The sequence below is a fragment of the Emys orbicularis genome, chromosome 11 (genome assembly GCF_028017835.1).
Source record: "Emys orbicularis isolate rEmyOrb1 chromosome 11, rEmyOrb1.hap1, whole genome shotgun sequence".
NCBI classification, from domain to species: domain Eukaryota; kingdom Metazoa; phylum Chordata; order Testudines; family Emydidae; genus Emys; species Emys orbicularis.
The window spans coordinates 13649188-13667894 of record NC_088693.1 but is presented as its reverse complement, the minus strand read 5'-3'; the positions used below and the strand labels follow the sequence as shown (position 1 = coordinate 13667894).

Here is an 18707-nt window from a genome sequence, read left to right as displayed (position 1 = left end):
ATGCTGGCGATTCCTTCTCATTCAAACTTCCTCTTTGCTCCCACTGCAGCCATCTTCCCATGTCAACATCTAACTAAGCCTCCACTCCCTGATGCCATTTTTCCCTCCATGAGAAATTCCCCAGCTCTGCCCTCTCCCATTGCAGCTATCCCTTCCCAACTATTGTGATCCATACAAAGTCCTGGATCTGTTTCTTCTGCAGGAGGGTCAGTTCATTCCACCATCCATCAGACAGTAAACCTCAGGCTGATTTAAAAATCAAAGCAACTCAAGATAAAGACTACAGTTCTATTTGTTTTATAGTTTAAATTAGAGCTGGTGAGAGATGACAGGTTGATAGCCCTGGAAAGTAAAGTCCTCATTATCCCCACAATGGCTAAGAGCACAAGCAAAATCAGTACAAACTAGCCCACACTGCCATAGGGAAATCACCTTTGATCAGATGTTAGTTCAATCTCCGTACCCATTTAGTCAGGGCCTCTGCTAAGACCACAAACCAGGGTACCAACTGTGGTGGCCTTTTCTTGTGATGGGCTGACCATTCCATAAGGAATTGAACAGAGACCTCTAACCCATTTCACAGTGGCTACTGGAAGTAATGGATGCTAACAACTTTTGTTCACCACTCAACTGCTCCAGAATCAAACCAGCTTCCAGTGACAAAAGGCCCCATATTCCATTACCAATCCTCCTGGTATTCTGTTCCAACATTCTCTGTTTGAATAATAAGTCTTGGTGATTTTCTATGCCTTTTTTTGAAGACCGAAGTTCTCTAAAGAGCTGGTGAAAGTAACACAAGTCGAACAGTATTTCAGAAAGAGTCACAGTATACAAGCAGTGTTCGAGAGCATAACAAAAGGCCCTGTCATGCTATTGTACAACACAACCCATGAAGGGCCACTGGCTTAGCACCGCAATTTCATGGAACAGCAGTATTAACTCTTCCTGGAGAGCAAGTGTATCTAATCATTCTAGGATGACTATTCTACTTGTTCTTAATTTGGTGAATGTAGCAGAAGAGTATGGAAGTTCCAGGAACTAATAGATAGTGACACTATGGGAGTATTCATCTCCAAGAAAGTGGGAAAGAATCATTCCCTGTCCTGGAAACAGCTGCCCACAGACTGTGCCTCCCGTCACAAGAAATGCAATCATTCTGGTTTTATTTTAATACTGAACTGAACCCAGGAGCATTCACTGGCTTTCACACCATTTGGAGAAATGCCTGATGTCTGCTTATGCATATTGATGTCACACAAGAAGTCAAGTTGCTACACCTTACACCAAGGCATCTCCGTGAAATGATGCTAAAAACAGGCAGGCTGGTCCTTGAACACAAAAGCTTCCAAACAGTCATTTGTCTGTTTCATCACACTAAACGAGGCTGGAATATAGAGTACAAAGGAAAGCATTCACAAGTGAAGAATATGAAACCTGAATCAGCCTGCACCATTCAAACAAGACAGACTGAACATAAGATGAGTGAAATAAATCTATTATTTGTAAGCTAGGGATTCCATCACTAAACTCTTTAAAATATCCAGTCAGTTGGTCATAAAAAGTTTCCTTTTTCCATAAAAAAAAGATACCATTATGATGGGATTTTACATCTGCCTTGTACAATTTCCATACATAGCTAATATCTTTTATACTTAATCTCTTATACTTAATCCACCACTGTAGAATCACACCACCAGAATGTTACAGGTCCGAGTTCATTTATACTGCTTACATTGTAAGATGTAAAGGGGAGCGGGGGGAATGTATGAAAGGAAAGCAAATTTGTGTCATTGATTTTTTTCCCCCTGAATGTCAGCATCCTGAGAGAAATGAGTTTCTATAATAAAGAAATTTCAGCATTTGTGAGGCAATCCTCTAGGATTTATTGATTAAAAAAAAAATCTCATTAAACAGAAAAAGAGAGTTTTAAACGGGTATGGGAAAACAAAAAAATCCTGGTCTCTTTGGATCGTCACCAGGCCGAAACAGGATTAGCTTTGTAGTTTCTGTAATCTTCTTCACAGAAGAACGCTAATTCAGTTTCATCTGCTGAAAGGGATAAAAAAATAAATATTCAGCATACCCAATAAAAGCATATGCTTATTGTATTAACCACATAGCAGCCCATTAACATTAATTAGAACCTCAGAATGCATTCAGTGCCTTTTTGGTTAAAGGCAATCACTAGTCACCACCTTGTTTGTTTTTACGTTAGACCCAAATACCATGTGTTTTAGTCTGGTTAAAAAGAACTAGAACATTGGCATGTAAATGTAAACAAACATCTGCAAAAACCTTCAAGACTAATTTCACCAAAGGCTACAAAACAATTTGGACGGCATTCAGCAACCAAATTGGACATTTATTCTTTCTAAGAATCCTAGAAAACAACGACGCTTGTTTTTTCCTCAGTCCATTATTCAGCTAAGGAGGGAGAAAAAACCTTTTTTTCTGAAATTAGCCTGCAGGTATAATAATTTAATACTTAGAGGATTAGTAGAATATTTTACAGATCACTTTACATTCTCCCTCATGGCCCATCAAAATATGTGTCTGAAGAAGTTAATTTTTTGCCCTGCTAATGATTAATTCATAAGGCTTCAACAATATGCAAAGTGAACGACACAAATTGGCTTCTCCAGCAATACTTTCAAATACCTCTAATTATTCACAGGGGATATGGCACAGCTAAAGGACCCACAAAGGTTCAGAGCAGTCACAATTCTTTCAACCCAGCAGGTCAAGGACTTCCTCTTCTAAAACAATAAGTCAGCAACATTACTAATTCAGAGTGGAGACAAATCTGATGGAAAACCTTCACAATTATTAAACATGGAATTCTTTAAGGTCCTGAGCCAATAAGTTCTGCATTTGCTTTTTAAATTAAACCTGAATTTAATGAAGTCTGCCTGTCTTATACAAAAGGAGCAGGAGAGGTTTTAGAATCTTGACTAGGAAACTGACAAGATTGTTTGCAATGAATGCTGAACACTTTATTAACATACATCCTTGCTCTAGAAATAGGCACACATTAACTTTGCTGACTAGATAATAGCTGTAATAATAATCACCACCACAGAGGATTTCCTAAAGATGCTTATCTAATACCCTCATAATTTACATCTTTCCAGCCCAATCTGCCCAATGCTAAAATCAATCCTCTGGAGTTGAGGAGGGTGCTCAGTACCTTGCCGGATTGGGCTCCTGGCTTTTTTAAAAGGGAAATTCTCGTGTTTGCTTCTAGCAAATGTTGTGCAGCCTACATATTTAAAATCTAAATCTATTAATGGGAGATTTGCAATTGATTTCAATGAAGGCAGAACTAATATCACATGATACTGTGCATCACTTATTTTGTTTATTCTTTATATTACCATAGCGCCTAGGAGCTCTAGTCCTGGACCCCATCGTGCTAAACACTGTACAAACACAGAACAGAAACAGTCCCTATCCCGAAGAGCTTTCGCTACATTTTTATTACTTACCAGAAATGCCAATCTACTCTGAATGGATAAAAATCAGGAGTCGCCAAAGGTCTTACTACACTATTCTGCTTCTGTAAGTCAGTGGAAGAGAGTTTTTCACACTGAGGTAAGCTTTAGTATATGAGAACACAAAAACGTCTCTTTTAAAACCTCAAAACTTGGCAAGTGTAAGAGGATATTCCTCATTACACAGCAAGAACTTCATTCTACCTCATACAGCAGTTAGGCATTGACGCAGTTAGCATTTGTTGTAAGTATATAGTTAACCTGAATAATTATGGAGGTAGTGTTTTAATTACTTTTCTTCCATCCTTAAACCATTCCCTCCTCCCCTACATACGGAGAAATAAAAAGTCTAGTTTATCGCAGTTTGTTTTCAGAACAAGATTACTCTGGTGTGCTGATAGTTTACTGAGATTGCATCAAGTTATACCACCACTAGGACTATGGTACCTGTTTCAAAGGTAGGAATGTACAATCATTCATCAATACTGTCTTGAAGAAGGACATCACTGGAGGAGGGCAGCTCTAAACAAATATCTGCCACTGTTTCCCAGCCCCTTGCCTAGACCTCTAGGCCAGTGGTTCCCAAACTTGTTCCGTCGCTTGTGTAGGGAAAGCCCCTGGCGGGCCGGGCCGGTTTGTTTACCTGCCGCGTCCGCAGGTTCGGCCGATCGCGGCTCCCACAGGCCGCGGTTCGCCGCTCCAGGCCAATGAGAGCTGCTGGAAGCAGCGCGGGCCGAGGGACGTACTGGCCGCCGCTTCCAGCAGCTCCCATTGGCCTGCAGCAGCGAACCGCGGCCTGTGGGAGCCGCGATCGGCCGAACCTGCGGACGCGGCAGGTAAACAAACCGGCCCGGCCCGCCAGGGGCTTTCCCTGCACAAGCGGCGGAACAAGTTTGGGAACCACTGCTCTAGGCCATGCTACCTCAAGTCTTAGGTAGGTAAGACTCATGCTGACGAGACATATAACTAAATTACAAGACTTTGACGTCTTCAGACTGCCAATAACCCTCCTTCCCAAAGAGCTGCTTTTCATCTGGATTAAAAGGATTTGGGTAGCAGGGAAGGCTAAAGAATGACTTTTATTATTAATAGTACAGTAATGCCCAGTCCTCTATAAGGCCTTATATCAGAGGCCCATTGAGCTAGGCACAATAGATACATATAGTACGAGACTGTCCTCTCCTCAGAGAGATTACAGTATAGAATAAGGGGTGGTGTGCAAAGAGGAAAGGGGGAGAAACTAGAAGTATCAGGTGTAAATACCAAGGAGACAGGGGAATTGATCAGTGTGGCCCAATGAGATTAACCAGGAGTAAAGGAATGAAATCAAAAGAGTATTTTCTGATGTTCCATTTATCTTTTCCAATGGTAAGATTTATAATAGTCTCCTAAGGGGAGTGGAGGAAGCACCACTGATTGAAGGATTTTAAACTAGATCAGACAAAGTTCTAAATAGTACTGTGTAGGGGGAAATCCTGCATTGGCTGGGGAGAGGCTAGGTGGCCTAATGCTGAATGGGTTCTTCTATTTCTAACTTCCTCTGTGATGTTTCACCCAGAGCGTAAGATTGTTGTGCACCAGATTTAAATAAGCGACATTCTAAACTAATCAGTGGTGTCTCAAAGCCTGCGAATTGGGCCTCAAAGTCTCAGCTGCTCTGCTGCCACATAATCATTTTTGCATGGAGCCAAAATTGACATCCAGTGACTATCAGATTTGTCATACATAGGCATTTCTTTACACTATTAGCACAGGACATGCGCCATATGCAGGGCCGGTGCTACCATTTAGGCAAACTAGGCGATTGCCTAGGGCGCCAAGATTTGAGGGTGCCAAAAAGCGGTGCCCCCAATTTTTTTTTACAGCATTCCTACGCCCCCTCCCCAAGCGCGCGGTCGCCGCTCCACTTCTCCTGCCTCCCAGGCTTGCAGCGCCAATCAGCTGTTTGGAGCCGCAAGCCTGGGAGGGGAGGAGAATTAGAGCAGGGGCGGTGTGCTCAGGGAGGAGGCGGAGCAGAGGTGAGCTGGGGTGGGGAGCTGCTGCACGGCTCCCCGGGGGGGGGAAGCTGCCACGGGAGGGGGGGGCACCTCAGGGCGGGGGGGAGCTGCCGTGGGGGGGCGCCTCAGGGCGGGGGGGGGCAGGGAGCTGCCGCAGGGCTGGGTGGGGGACGCAAGGTGGAAGTTTCGCCTAGGGCGCGAAACTTCCTTGCACCGGCCCTGGCCATATGCATTCTTCTGTCAGAAAGCAAGGACTCAGGTTGATTTTAACCACGCATCATGTTCAGCTCACTTTCTAAACAATATTATTTGTGCTGCCCTGAGCAATTTGAATATTGTGTTGCCCATTAAACAAACCTAATCTCATTTCATTATTCCACACTAGTTCCACTACTTAAACTTCTAACCAAAACATCAGTTTAAATGTTACTGATAGGTTATTTAGTACTATGTCTGCTTAATCTTATCTGTCAATCATTTAAAATTACCCTCAGCAGAATTCTAAGCATACCTTCTAAAAATCACAATTTGCATTCTGAGCATTTGGAGTGCACATACCTGCTGCCCTCAGCCCAATGATGTGAATGTACATTATCCCCCCTTCTTCCCTGGATAATTATCAGGTAGTGTAAAGAGCATCAGGAATAGCATTTACTTTTCAGCAGACTATCCAAACATAATCAGCCAGTTATCAGTATAATGACAAGCACGATGATCAGTACTGTCAGTCAATATAAAGGTACTCCTACCTACTCCAGCTGCTTTCAAAGTGCTGTCTTCTTTTAAAATGAGTTTGTCATCATCCTCCAAACTCACTACAAGTTCATTGGTCTAGAAATAAGTAAACAGGAATATAAAGATAAATGCAGGTTTTATTAGCTCTGCCATTATGTTCTCTAAAAGTACATAGATCTTGCTGTATCCACACATAAAAGGGGGGGAAAGGAACAGATAGCAAATGTACCTTAGATCCATGTGCTTGGTGAATAATCTTCATCGTATCTGGAAGAAAATACAAAACTTCCCTTAAGATGTGGTTCATTACACTGGACAAGGGCACTGTGAGGGTTCCATGTTTGTCATCTCTTGAGGATTTTCAAGTGTTCTCTGTTCAAAAAGGGAAAAACAAAACTCTCTCCACGAGCAGCTAGCCCTGCAATCCAAACCTGAAATCTGAGAATCAAGCTAGGTTCTTTTCTTCGTGGGTATTACCACCTGTGTTACAAGTTCTGTCAGGCAAATTAGGGTCTCAAGGACATTTACTCCATCCCATTGTCTTCATCCTATGCCCTCTGTGATACCCTTGCAATCTGTCTTCAATGAGATTGCACAGGTGCACGGAAGGTGACTGGAATTTAATAAACAAATCTGTTGATGCTGCACAAGAAGAAAGAGAACCCAACCTGCTCTCCCACGGCGGTGTTGGCTCTGCTCTGCTAGCAGGAGAAAAAAGTAGTAACAACTTAATTTTGTCACTAAAATAAGCCGAGATGGCAGAACGCACACACAGGGAGCAGAGTCAGTAAAAGGATGCCACTGGTACATACATAGGCACTTTAATATTAAAACAGAATTCCAACACATCTATGTTTGAACAAACTCAAAATAGGACACGAGTGCTTTTTCAGCAAAGGAGCTAGAAACTTGATGCTATTTACCCACTTGTAAGTCTGGGGGGGGGGGGGGGGGAAATGTGGACTAGAGTAACTTTCAAATTGGTGTGACTGAGTATTCAGAGCTCTGGTACAATAAAGATCACATTCTCAATTAGAGGTTTAATCCAAGGCTTTAATCCATGAACATACACACAACTTCGGCCCATTTTGTACATTTTATTCATAGCATTTAAGGAGCGTTGGATTGCCTTGCTCTCCCAGTGCAAAGGTCACTAAAGATTTAGCATACAGTGCCAGCTGCAGTACTATCCATATATCTTAGAAGCAAGACATGCATTAAACAACATTTACTGGAATCTTACCATTACATAGAATTACTGCAAGAAGACCACATAATCACACTGAAAACATACTACGCTTTCATCTCTAGGAAGTGAACATGCGAACTATCAATGACCTTTACTAACCTCAGCCAGCTCTATACCCCCAATGAATGGAGTCCAAGAGCAGCCTACTGGTTTTCAAATCCTAGTACAACTTCACATCCCCATTCTCTGAGCTGACTTCTTACTTACCCATTCAGTCTCTGAGTCACTTTTGATTTTATCTGTTCACAGCTCCACCACTGACCATGGAAACTTTTGCATTTAACCATTTGCCCTATGAAGGAGAGTCTGTTCCAACACCACCATGTAGATAAAATATCAGCCTCTTCAAATCCGGGCTATAGCCTCACCTCCTCCCATTTGCTTTTGCTAACCCCAAACTAATCTCACTTGAGCACATAAATAAATGTTACCTGGTGTTCCTCGTAACAGGCCTTTTGTGACAGTTGATATAAAATACTGTCATGAGATACTAAACTGTACTGAACTCCGATGACAAGTCTTTGTATTATTTGTATTGGGTGTAGGGCCTAGAGGACTCCACCAGATTGGGTCTCCATTGTGCTAGGAACTGTACCAACATGTGTAAATGATAGTCCCTGCCCCAAAGGGTTTACAATCTAAAAGACAAAATGTGACACGTGTCAGACAAAGAAAAGGATGGAGGGAATGAAGTAAAAATACTGGGATGCTTTAGTACAGACTAGCTGTCTGCACAATTTGTAGATGTAGTAAGCCAATCAGAAGCAGAAATCACAGCTTGCTATCTGCCCAGCCATTATCAGATGACAGTTCTCTGTGGGAAACATGGTAGAGGTGCGTTTTAAGGAGGGATTCGAAGGAGGATAATAAGGTGGTTTTGTGGAACTTTCCTCATATTGCCTCATATGCACAGGAAAAGGTGCAAAAGGGAAAGAAGCAGACAAGTGGGCGACCAAGGCTGACATTGTAGGTGCCATGCAGGCAGAGTCAATTTAACAGTAAGATGACAGGATGGGCAGACAGGAAGAAACTAAACTGTGAAGGGTTCTGACAGTGAGAACAAGAATTTTAGGTATGATGCAATGGAGAAGGTTGAGCCAATGGAGAGACAAAGAGGAGGGGGCCTTAGTCCAAGTGAAGCACCAAGAAGATGAGTTTGACGGCAGCATTTTTAATGAATCTGAGGAAATGAGGCAGCAACAGTCGAGCCAGACTGGTGGAAGTTGCACAACTTAGACTGGAAGCTCTTTGGGGCAGGCATCGCCTTTCATTCTGTTTGTACAGCGCTTAGCAAAATGTGGTCAGGGTCCATGACTGGGGCTCCTAGGTGCTACAGTAATACAAAGAAACGTGTAAGTCAAGGTGAGGGGCAATCAGGGTCTAGATGGGATGAGTGAGAGCGGGGATAAGGTTGGCCCTTTATGATGCTGGCCAAGAAGCAGCAGCAAGATTTGTACAGTGATGGGCTGAGAGAACCAAAAGAAGGCAGAGTTACAGGAGAAGCCCAGATTAAAGGCCTGTGTGATGAGGAGGATGGTGGTGCTACCCACCACCATGGTAGAGAAATGAAAGAGAGAGGGTAGGGCTCAGAGGAAAGATCAGGAGCTTGGTTTTGATTCCTTACATGCAAACTCAGCATAACTGGCACCTACGGCTGAGAGGCTAAGGCTGAACTAGTGTAACAGGAATCAAACTGCTGCCCTGGCGTAGTTCTGTTCCCTTGATTGTACAGTATTTTGTTCAGTCCTCTGAATAGCAATTAGCCATATGTCCACAAGCACATGCGCACAGCAAATCTCCCCTGATGCCATGTGTTGTGACTAGACCAAAAATTGTGCATGGACCTGCAGGTATACCACAGCATAAAGAATAAAATGATAGCACAGGTCTCCTTCATTTGCCACAAAAGGGAAGAATGGCACTCCAGAGACAGATGTTTCAAATCTCTGGAATTGTAAGTCCTTAAACAATACAATATTCACATCTGTCCTCTAAATTCAGAGAAACAAGTTGAAGATAGAGACATTAACAAATTAAACTCTAATCCCCGATACATTTCCCACTTGCTCCCATTTTGCACCTCCTGATTCCCCATCAGTGTGAATAAAGAATCAGGCCCTATGCCAGTTTAGTCTCTTGATATAGGCGTGTAATTCCCAGCACCATTCACAGGAATTATACGTGCGCCCCACTCAGGGAGATGCTTCATCAGTGTGGTAGATGTGGTTTGCTAACTCCACCTTGGACAGAGGGAGGTGGGAATGGCATTGATGGCAGAGAGGCATCTGTAAGGAAACCCCTGGAACAGTTCATCTTGGGAGAGGTTTATGTCTCAGGGAAAGTGTTCTATTGTCATTTGAGTTATTCTTTATGCTGTATAACTGCATGACCCTGCTGTCATCCATTGCACCACTTTTGCTCTAGTCACCAAACAGCATAATTAAAGCCAAATCCCAGAAAAGGGATAAATCTGGACTATATAGAGCATGTTCTATTCAAAGTATGATACTCTCCACCTGCTTACACCAAGGAAACTTGCATGTGAGCAGCATTACTTGCAACAATTATTAGAGCACAGAATCAGATTTAAATTTTACCCCAGGCTATTTCATTCCATTTCATTTCATCCCAAGCTTACATTTAGGAGGTTTCCTATTTACTTTAGACGTGTTTTCCTCCTCCTCGTCTTGTTTAATATTATGTAAATTCTTTAAGTACATAAATCTAAATATTTTCCACTCGGTGCCTTTAGCTCCTTCTTGGCCATCCCTTGTGACCTCACAATTAATAGCCGGGGATTGAAATTCATAACCACGAAGAGGACTGTGATTTCAAAGTACTGTGGGTCACAAGCTGCTCTGCAGAATGGGAACAGAGTTTAAAAGGCACTTACAAAAATGATAAAAAATTAATATCCCAAAATGCCTTTGCCAATTAGCAGCAGAATGTGTAATGTGCTGCCTAATTCTGAAGTGAATACAGAAGTTCATAATAATCGTTGGGTTTTGTAGACACATGATGTAAAGCTAATGGTGTGTGTACGACATTCGCAGTAGGGCTGTGCCAAATTAACCATTAGCTTGACTAGTTGTTTCCTGAAAGCAGCTGCCAAAGTATGAGTGTGTGTGTCACAGCTCCTTTCAGGAGACTAGTCCTGACTTACTATATTTAGATGGAAATAACTGTAATGCAGTTAAATCACATGAGAATTGGTATAACATACTGTACACACATTTCTTAAAGATAAGTAAAATCACATACCATATTTGTATTTTTTAAAGGGAGGTGGAAGTCCTGTTCTTAAAGACACATCTATTAAAAATAAAGAGACTATATGAAAAAGATTGTAACAATTTTCTTTTTATATTTTTAAATGATTACCTCATGAAGCTTGCACTCTGAATTTGAAGTTTAAAATAAATCTCAAATCAGGAAACTTGTCTTAACATCAAAAGTTGAAGAGCAACCGGTACAAATCTGAGCCCAGGTCCTACAAATTCTCTGGTACACTTTACTTGTGTAAGTAGCCCCATTGACTTCAGTGGGACTACCCACATGTATAATGTTCAGGAAAGGTGTGCAGGATCAGACCCTTGGAGTCTGATCCTCCAAAGCTCTACTGTCATGTGTATCCTATTAACATTTTCATAGGGGCAGAAGTCATGCATCCCCATTTGCAAATTGCACCCAAACAATTGACACACAAATGAATTGGATGTGGAAGACTAGTCTGCTAACCAGCTCCCAAAAGAAAATCACACTGCTGAAAATTAGCCCCTTTATGGGCTTGGTGTTGAGCAACTCCAGGAGATGCTGAGTGCCTGTGTGCATTCCTGGCTGACAATACTCAGCCTGGAAGAAAACAAATCCCAGAGAACACACTCATATAGTGGTACCTTCCATCATTGAAAATAACTATGCAGAACACTTCCTCCCCATTCAATTGAGACCCGCTTTGCTTTCCCTCTCTGCCAAATATTGGTGTAGCCCCTAGTCATGTAGAAACAGTGACCAAAGATTCGCTAGATGGCATACGTCCCTAATGCTTTTTGAGTAGCTGCCCAACAATGCAGCCCATGCAGCTTGGGGCAGTGAGCCAACTGCAGCACAGCCATGCACAGCACAGCACAGTCTTGCCATGACTGATCACGGGGATTTCCAGTGCAGTGCAGAGGGAGGTAATGCCTACATGTAGTTGGACATCCTCTGTGGGATCAAGGGCCAAATCCCCCATGAATCCTTGGCTCCCCAGCCCCCTCCATCCCCAGCAGCCCAAAGGGGAACATGTGGAGCTGGCAGCTTTAATGGAGCCACAGGAGTTTTCCCATTAATTTGCTCCTCTACACCTGCTTACGCACAGACAGCAAAGTACAGGGACCAAATAAGTGTGTAAGAATAACAGTGCCTTACCATTCTTTACAAATGTAATGAATTGCTTTACAGTCTGGTCCAAATTAACTCCATGATACACCACAGGTCTGAAATTACGGTGCTCAAAGGAGCGAACCAGGCGAACAGTAATGGTTGAGTTTTCTGATGACATGTGAATTAACTGCAAGCACCCTAGAAGATATTAAAGAGAGTAATTACTGAGTTATCTCTTTGTACAAATATAACAGCTAAAAGAACTCGGTGCAGGTGCATTAGTCTGACATTCCCAAAGAGTTAAAAATTTACAAAATTTTAAACATGCTGTGCCCTCACTTTAGGCCCAATTCTGTACCACTTTCGCCACGACTACGATGGGAGCAAGAGCAGAGCCATAGCCTCCTCACTGACACAGTATTGTCCAGAATTTAAGGGTAGAATTTGACTCTATATGTCAGATGGCCCAGTTCTGCAGTTGTTCCATGTACAGAACTCCCACTGAGAACAGCAGCAGCTCCATGAACGAGCCACAGGGTCAGGCCCTATATTAAGAAAAAAAAGATTGCAGAAAAATGGTTTAAAGCTGTGTGATACATGTTTTGCTTTTAATTTATTTGTAAGTCCAAATCACTGAAAAGTCTGCCCGTCCTCTATGATCCAAAGGATAGAATTTGACACCATAAACAAAAATAAAAGCTTATTTATAATACATCAGTATCGCACAGACACACCATATAGAAAAATGCCTGTGCTACCACCTAAGGCTCATCTTTACATTGTATAACAAATTAAAATTAAATCCAACAAAATAATGGTGATGGAGATAACGTCTTTTTTGTAGGAATTAGGGGGCAAAATTCTCCTCTCATTTCCACAAGTATAAATCCAAAGTAACCCCACTGGGTTTACACCTCTGTAACTGAAAGCAGAATATGGACTGGTAGGTGGGGTTGTTTTTTTTTTTGGCTTAAGTCTGCTTTTCTCCCCCTCTTCCCCTTTAAGCAAAGTCAGACAGAGATTTTAGTTCAGCACCTTCATAGTCAATTTCCTGTCTCGCTAGCCAGCAGAGCTGTTTCCTACCACTGATGATATCCCCAGTTTTCAGTGGTAGATGCTCTTCCACTTCCTCCATTTCCGCTAGTTCATTAGCTTTCTGCAACAATGACACTGGGCCACAGCTTCAGTGCCAGGAAGTTTGTCTTTAGCACAGAGCTACATTTCAGCTGCCTTTGCAGTTATCTCCAACTATCTGCACAATATTTTCGCTCTCTCTTGCTCATTCTATTTGTCTCTTACGTACTGATTCCTTATGTATTTGTTGCTCTGCAATAACTAAGAGACTTGTGTATCTGAAAGGTTTTAAATTGTTTATTTAGTCTTTATCAATCAATCGTACTTATATGATCCCGATTACCGTAGTATCTGAGCACCTCACAATCTTTAATGCATTTATGCTCACAACACTCCTATGAGGTAGGAAAGTGCTATTTATCCAATGGGGAACTGAGGCACAAATCTCCCAAGTCCCAAGCTAGTGTACTAAACTCCTGAGCTATCCTTCTTTTAAGTAATTCACAGGGCTTCACTTCCATTTTTGTTTGGAGGGGGATCCTTCTGTCCCCTGACTTTACCTAACTTTTGCAGGTGGGGGGAGGGGTCACATTTAAAGTTTTGGAACCAAGTTCTATGCCTGAAGCACAATAATCAAGTTAAAACACAGTACATCAGCATCTCATTTATATAACATGTACATACAAAAACACATTCTTTTGTATCTGAAAAGAGGTTTTTTTTAATTATGCTAAAAAGAGGTGAACATTATCCTGGTCCTTCTCCACACAGGACCGAAAGTTGAAAGACCCTTAGCACAGAGAAGGACGCTGCTGGGTTCTGAACGCACTCTACCCCCAGAACTACGTAAGATCATCTTGGGGGAAGCAGATTCTAAGGTGGAGAGGAAGAGAAGCCACAGAGTTTAGCATTCAGCACCTAGATGAGGAAATGCTGATATCTTAGACTGATCTAATAGTGAGATGGGCCAGATTCTGTGCTGCACTTCTCAGGAGGCATGACACAGAAAGTGCAGCCCAGAAAACCAGCGAACTGTCCAATGCAGACATACTGATGGTCAATTGTACTCTGTAAGAACCAAACCATTCCTGGACTTGTGCTTAGATATTTCTTCCATATCCAAGACAGACATAAGATCACCAAGGCTAACTAAAGAGCTTTGCACTAAAGCCCTGCCCCACAGTGTAAAGGAAACCAAAGGTCAGGGAATCCCTTTTCTGTTTCTCATCAAAGAGCCCAAGAATGGATGAGGACTCCAAGTGACAGTTCACCGAAAACTCCCTCATACTGCATCCCCCTGCCTCACACCCAGGTGTCCGCTACAGATAGCCCCCTGTCCTTCATCCTCCCCACTACGGACAGTCCCCTGCCCCTCACCCCCCCATACCTGCCACAGGCAGCCCCCTACCCCTCACACACACCCCAACTGCCGTTCATCCCTCCCGCACGCCCACTACAGGCAGCCTCCAATTTGCTACAGGCAGGCTCCCATCCCTCACCCCCTGACCTGCTTTGTCACTGTCATGTACTCCTTGTACACAGTAGGTTGTAGGGCTGCTACTAGTAGGTCAGGCTTCTATACCAGATTAAGGCTACGTCTACACTGCCACTTTCAGCGCTAAAAATTTAGTCATTCAGAGGCGTGAAAAAACACCCCCCTAAGCAACAAAAGTTTGAGTGCTGAAAAGAGCCAGTATAGACAGCGCTTTATCGCCGGGAGCAAAGCTACCACCACTCGTTCGGGTGGGATTTTTTTTATCGCCGGGAAAGCTCTCCCCCTGGCTACAGAACTTCCATCATGGAGATACAAGCAAGTAATACGTTCTCTTAAAGATATTTTAATGCAGTGTTTCTCAAACTCTTTGATATCAGGGACTGGCTTGCTGCCTTCCTAAACTGTGTCAGGGAGATCTCAAGGACCGGCACCAGTTCACAGACCAGTCCTTGAGAAACACTGCTTTAAAGCACTTCTGAGTATTACTGTTAGCATCTCAGGAAAGGCATTTTACACACGGTGCCACGTAGTGGCTGAATAGTATAATACTGTTTAACATTCCATTAACATCTCCCATTTTAAGTTTTACATTCCTACCATTTATAAAAGTTACACTGTCATACTATCTCTAAAGTCCAGTCTCTCCGAGTCATACTGGTTTTCTAATTACACAACACTAACAAGTAACAACTTGGTCATCTGGTTGTCTATTAGTTGCAGTGATTGTATCTGATCAGTTTAGAATTTTTGAGTGGTCATCTTCTTGTTCTGCATGAACCACCTGTAGAGTTTGCTCTGTTGATTGTTCCTTCTGAGGAACAAACTGAAATGTCAACAGTTTCTGTTGAACTCTCCATTGTCCGTCTCAATCACATATGGTCTGGACAACAAATTCTTTTTCTTTACAACAGCTGGAGTTGCCAATCCTTTTTCTCCATCCAGTTTGACACAAACACAGTCACCAGGTTCCAGATCTGGCAGTTCTCTGAATGACGTCTGCTATAAAAGTGTTCATAAAGTCCTTTTGTCTTTTTATCCAGTTTGGCTACTATCTTCACATCTGGTCACTTTGGAGATACAGTAGAACCTCAGACTTACGAACACCTCGGGAATGGAGGTTGTTTGTAACTCTGAAACATTCATAACTCTGAACAAAACATTATGGTTGTTCTTTCAAAAGTTTACAACTGAGCATTGACTCAATAAAGCTTTGAAACTTTACTATGCAGAAGAAAAATGCTGCTTTCCCTTTAATTTTTTAGTAGTTTACGTTTAATACTGTACTGTATTTGCTTTTTTGTTTGTTTGTCTCTGCTACTGCCTGATTGTGTACTTTCGGTTCCAAATGAGGTGTGTGGTTGACTTGTCAGTACGTAACTCTGGTGTTCATAACTCTGAGGTTCTACTGTAGATTCTTTTCCAAAGTTGGAACAGTAGTTCTGGGTTGTCTTTCCATCAGGAGTTGTGCTGTACCAGTGGCTGCTATCAATATTGATCTGTAGCTCAGAAGATCAACAAATGAACCTTCCTGTTGTAGGATTTTCTTGGATGTCTGTTAGCCCTCTCAGCCTCTCCATTCACTTGTGGGTAATGTGGACTGCTAATAATATGGTCAAAATCATATTTCATTTGGAATTACTTGAATTCCGCTGCGGTGAACTGTGGTCCATTGTCCATCACTAGTTGTTCTGGAAAACTGAAATGAGCAAAAGCGCACTTCAGTTTCTTGATAACACTGCAAGATGTTAGGTTTTTCAAGTACCTTATTTCTATGTAGCTAAGAAAATAGTCCACTATGACCAGGTAATTTATGTCTTCTGAATTTGCATAAATCTGCAACTAGTCTCTTCCAACATCTGCCTGGTAGAGGTGTTGTTATTAAAGATCCTTTGTGTTGTTAATTCTGCAACATTCACATGGAGATACTTATTCTTTATGTCCTTGCTGCTCAGCCAGCAGCCAGCCACCCTGCTGTTTCCTTCCTCCCCACAATGCAGGGACATAGGGAGAGTTCTACTGCCTCCTCACTGCTGGGCTTCCTGAGAACCTTTCATTTGTGTCCCCTCACTAGCCACAGCTACATGCTGCCTCTGTATAGGAGCATGAAGAGGTTCTTTCAAATGAATCTATGTTCACTTGCGCAATGGATACTTTTATTGACACAGCGTCTTGAGGGAATTTCGGCTTCTCCCTAATGTGATGCCAATGTCCCAGAGGAACTGACACAGCAAGGAACTGAGTTCTCAGAAGCTGCCCTTAAATCCCAGATGCTGACCCTTCTCCCCTAACCCCTGCAATCCCTTGTGGCCCTAGCCACCTGCACCTCCTCCCCACACCACTGGTCTCTTACCTCCAGTGGCTACACGTAGCTCAGCCATGCAGCCCGCCCTGCCTGCCTGCCACTGTGGTCCTAATACCAGTAAGAGCCCAGATTTCATGTTATGTTTTAATTTCATGATTCCATCCGTGTTCTCATTAATGCAGATTTCATAAGGCCATACACAAAGTTTTGTATTTTTCCATTTTTCTTTATAATTGGTACCACTGGGCACATCATGATGTTGACTCAAAGATTTTCTCGATTAAGCCAATCTATTCTATTCTCTTTAACTCAGTTTCCCCTTTATTAAACAACACGATAGGAATCCTCAGAGGTGTACGTACAATATATGTTTCAACACTGCCTCTTAAGGTTATTTATACTCAGACTCCTTCCAAAACTCCAATACCAAATACTCCAAGAAGTTCTGCCACTTTTCTAATTAGGCCCATCATGGCTTCCATGCTGCAGCTGAGAAGGTTGTTGGTGTTTGGTCCTTTGCTCATATACATTCTGAATGCAAAGCTTTTGTCTTTGTAAGTTGTTTCTATGGTGAACTGGCCCATGCACTTCACAATACCTCCAGGGCTAGTCAGGATTGTGTCAAGCGATTTCAGCTCTGGGAGGACTTCAAGGTGATTATACATCCCTTCTGGTATGACTTTCACATCTGCTCCTAAGTCAATTTTAAACTCAATGGTATTTCCATGAATATTCAGTTTCACTCTCTAGGCAGGCTCTGTCATCACACTTGACAGATCCCAGAAACAATGCCTCTTGACTGCCCCAGTGCAGCAAACGCCGGCAAAATGTCCATATTTTGTGTATTTGTTATACCTTGCACCTTTGGCTGAACACACATCTCATGGGCTATGACTTTTTCCATATGTTGTGCATTTACTCTGAAAGGTTTTGTAGTTAGCCTGTGTATAAGGTCAAATTGGTCTTTAATTATAGCGGCTGTGAGATGCTTTTATCTATAAGACCAATAACCAGTCTACCGCTGATATTTTCATGTTTTATAGCCTTCATAACAGAGCTTTCTGCCAAGGCATGCAAAGCTGCTATAAAAGATTCAACAGATTTCCCTCGTTCTTGACTTCTTTGGCAAAAACACACCCTTTCATACCCCGCAATTCTCTGAGGTATAAAGTAGGCATCAAGCACTGCCAGAACTCTTTCATCATTATCTTTGTGACTGTGGTCATTAAAGGCAATGGATTTAAAGTTATGCTCTGCCGGCCTTGCCCGGAGCAGAAATGAAAGACGACATCGGGACGTCTCCAGGTTCCGGGTGGTGTTCACAGCCATGTCTTGCCGTCTGCCGGCCCTGGCACAGCTGAGCTTCCGGGGGCACTGAAAAGCCTCATGCCACCGAGCCTGCAACCTTTTCTGCCCACCTGGGGCACCAGCGGGGCTGCCCTCACGCCTGGCCCCATGGCCTGTACTCCTCCCACCGGCAGGCTGCGGCGACGCTGCAAGCACCTCAGGCGTCTACTCCAGACCCAGCCTGGCCACCGCGCTTCCCTGGAGAGACGTGTTTGCCCCGCCCCCACGGCTGGCCACGTGACACACAGCACCACCTAGGGGCTGGAGGTTATACTACAGCCACCACCACTGCCCCTCTTCCCCACCCCCCCCACAGGCCCGCCAACCGCCACACTCCCCTGAGCTCGCGCTCTCTCACCCCCTGGCCCGGCCCGGCCCCGCCCATCAAGCAGACGCTACCCCCCTCAACTCTTACTGCTACGCTCTGCCCGGGCACTTCCGGCTTCACCGCCCTCACGCCATCCGACAGTGTCACGTGACCCTCCCTTGCCTCCTCGCTTTCCGACGTAAGGGCGGGGCCTCTCTCAACGCGCAAGGCTCCGCGATTGGCCGCACGAGACTCTATCCCACCCCCTCCTCGCTCCTGCCTTCACTGCTCCGTGTGATTGGGCGCAGGTCTCGCTCTGCCTCGCCCCTAGTTGGTCCTGGATTG

The 18707-nt window shown here is 43.4% G+C and overlaps 1 protein-coding gene across 4 annotated transcripts; it reads right to left on the bottom strand.

Moving 5' to 3' along the window:
- Positions 1-1735: 1735 nt before the first annotated feature.
- Positions 1736-18557, bottom strand: C11H2orf76 (chromosome 11 C2orf76 homolog). 4 transcript variants are annotated; one of them, XM_065413482.1, is made up of 7 exons: positions 18471-18557; positions 12177-12382; positions 11883-12035; positions 10734-10784; positions 6453-6490; positions 6238-6319; positions 1741-2049 (listed from the first exon to the last, which is right to left on the bottom strand). In XM_065413482.1, the coding sequence occupies exons 3-7, from the start codon at positions 12013-12015 to the stop codon at positions 1973-1975; spliced, it is 381 nt and encodes a 126-aa protein (XP_065269554.1). In that variant the 5' UTR covers positions 12016-12035; positions 12177-12382; positions 18471-18557; the 3' UTR covers positions 1741-1972. The 4 variants fall into 4 exon arrangements, with proteins under 4 accessions (XP_065269556.1, XP_065269557.1, XP_065269554.1 ...); XM_065413485.1 differs by lacking the exons at positions 12177-12382; positions 18471-18557 and adding an exon at positions 17307-18016 and having other exon boundaries at positions 1738-2049; XM_065413481.1 differs by lacking the exon at positions 12177-12382 and having other exon boundaries at positions 1742-2049.
- Positions 18558-18707: the final 150 nt, after the last annotated feature.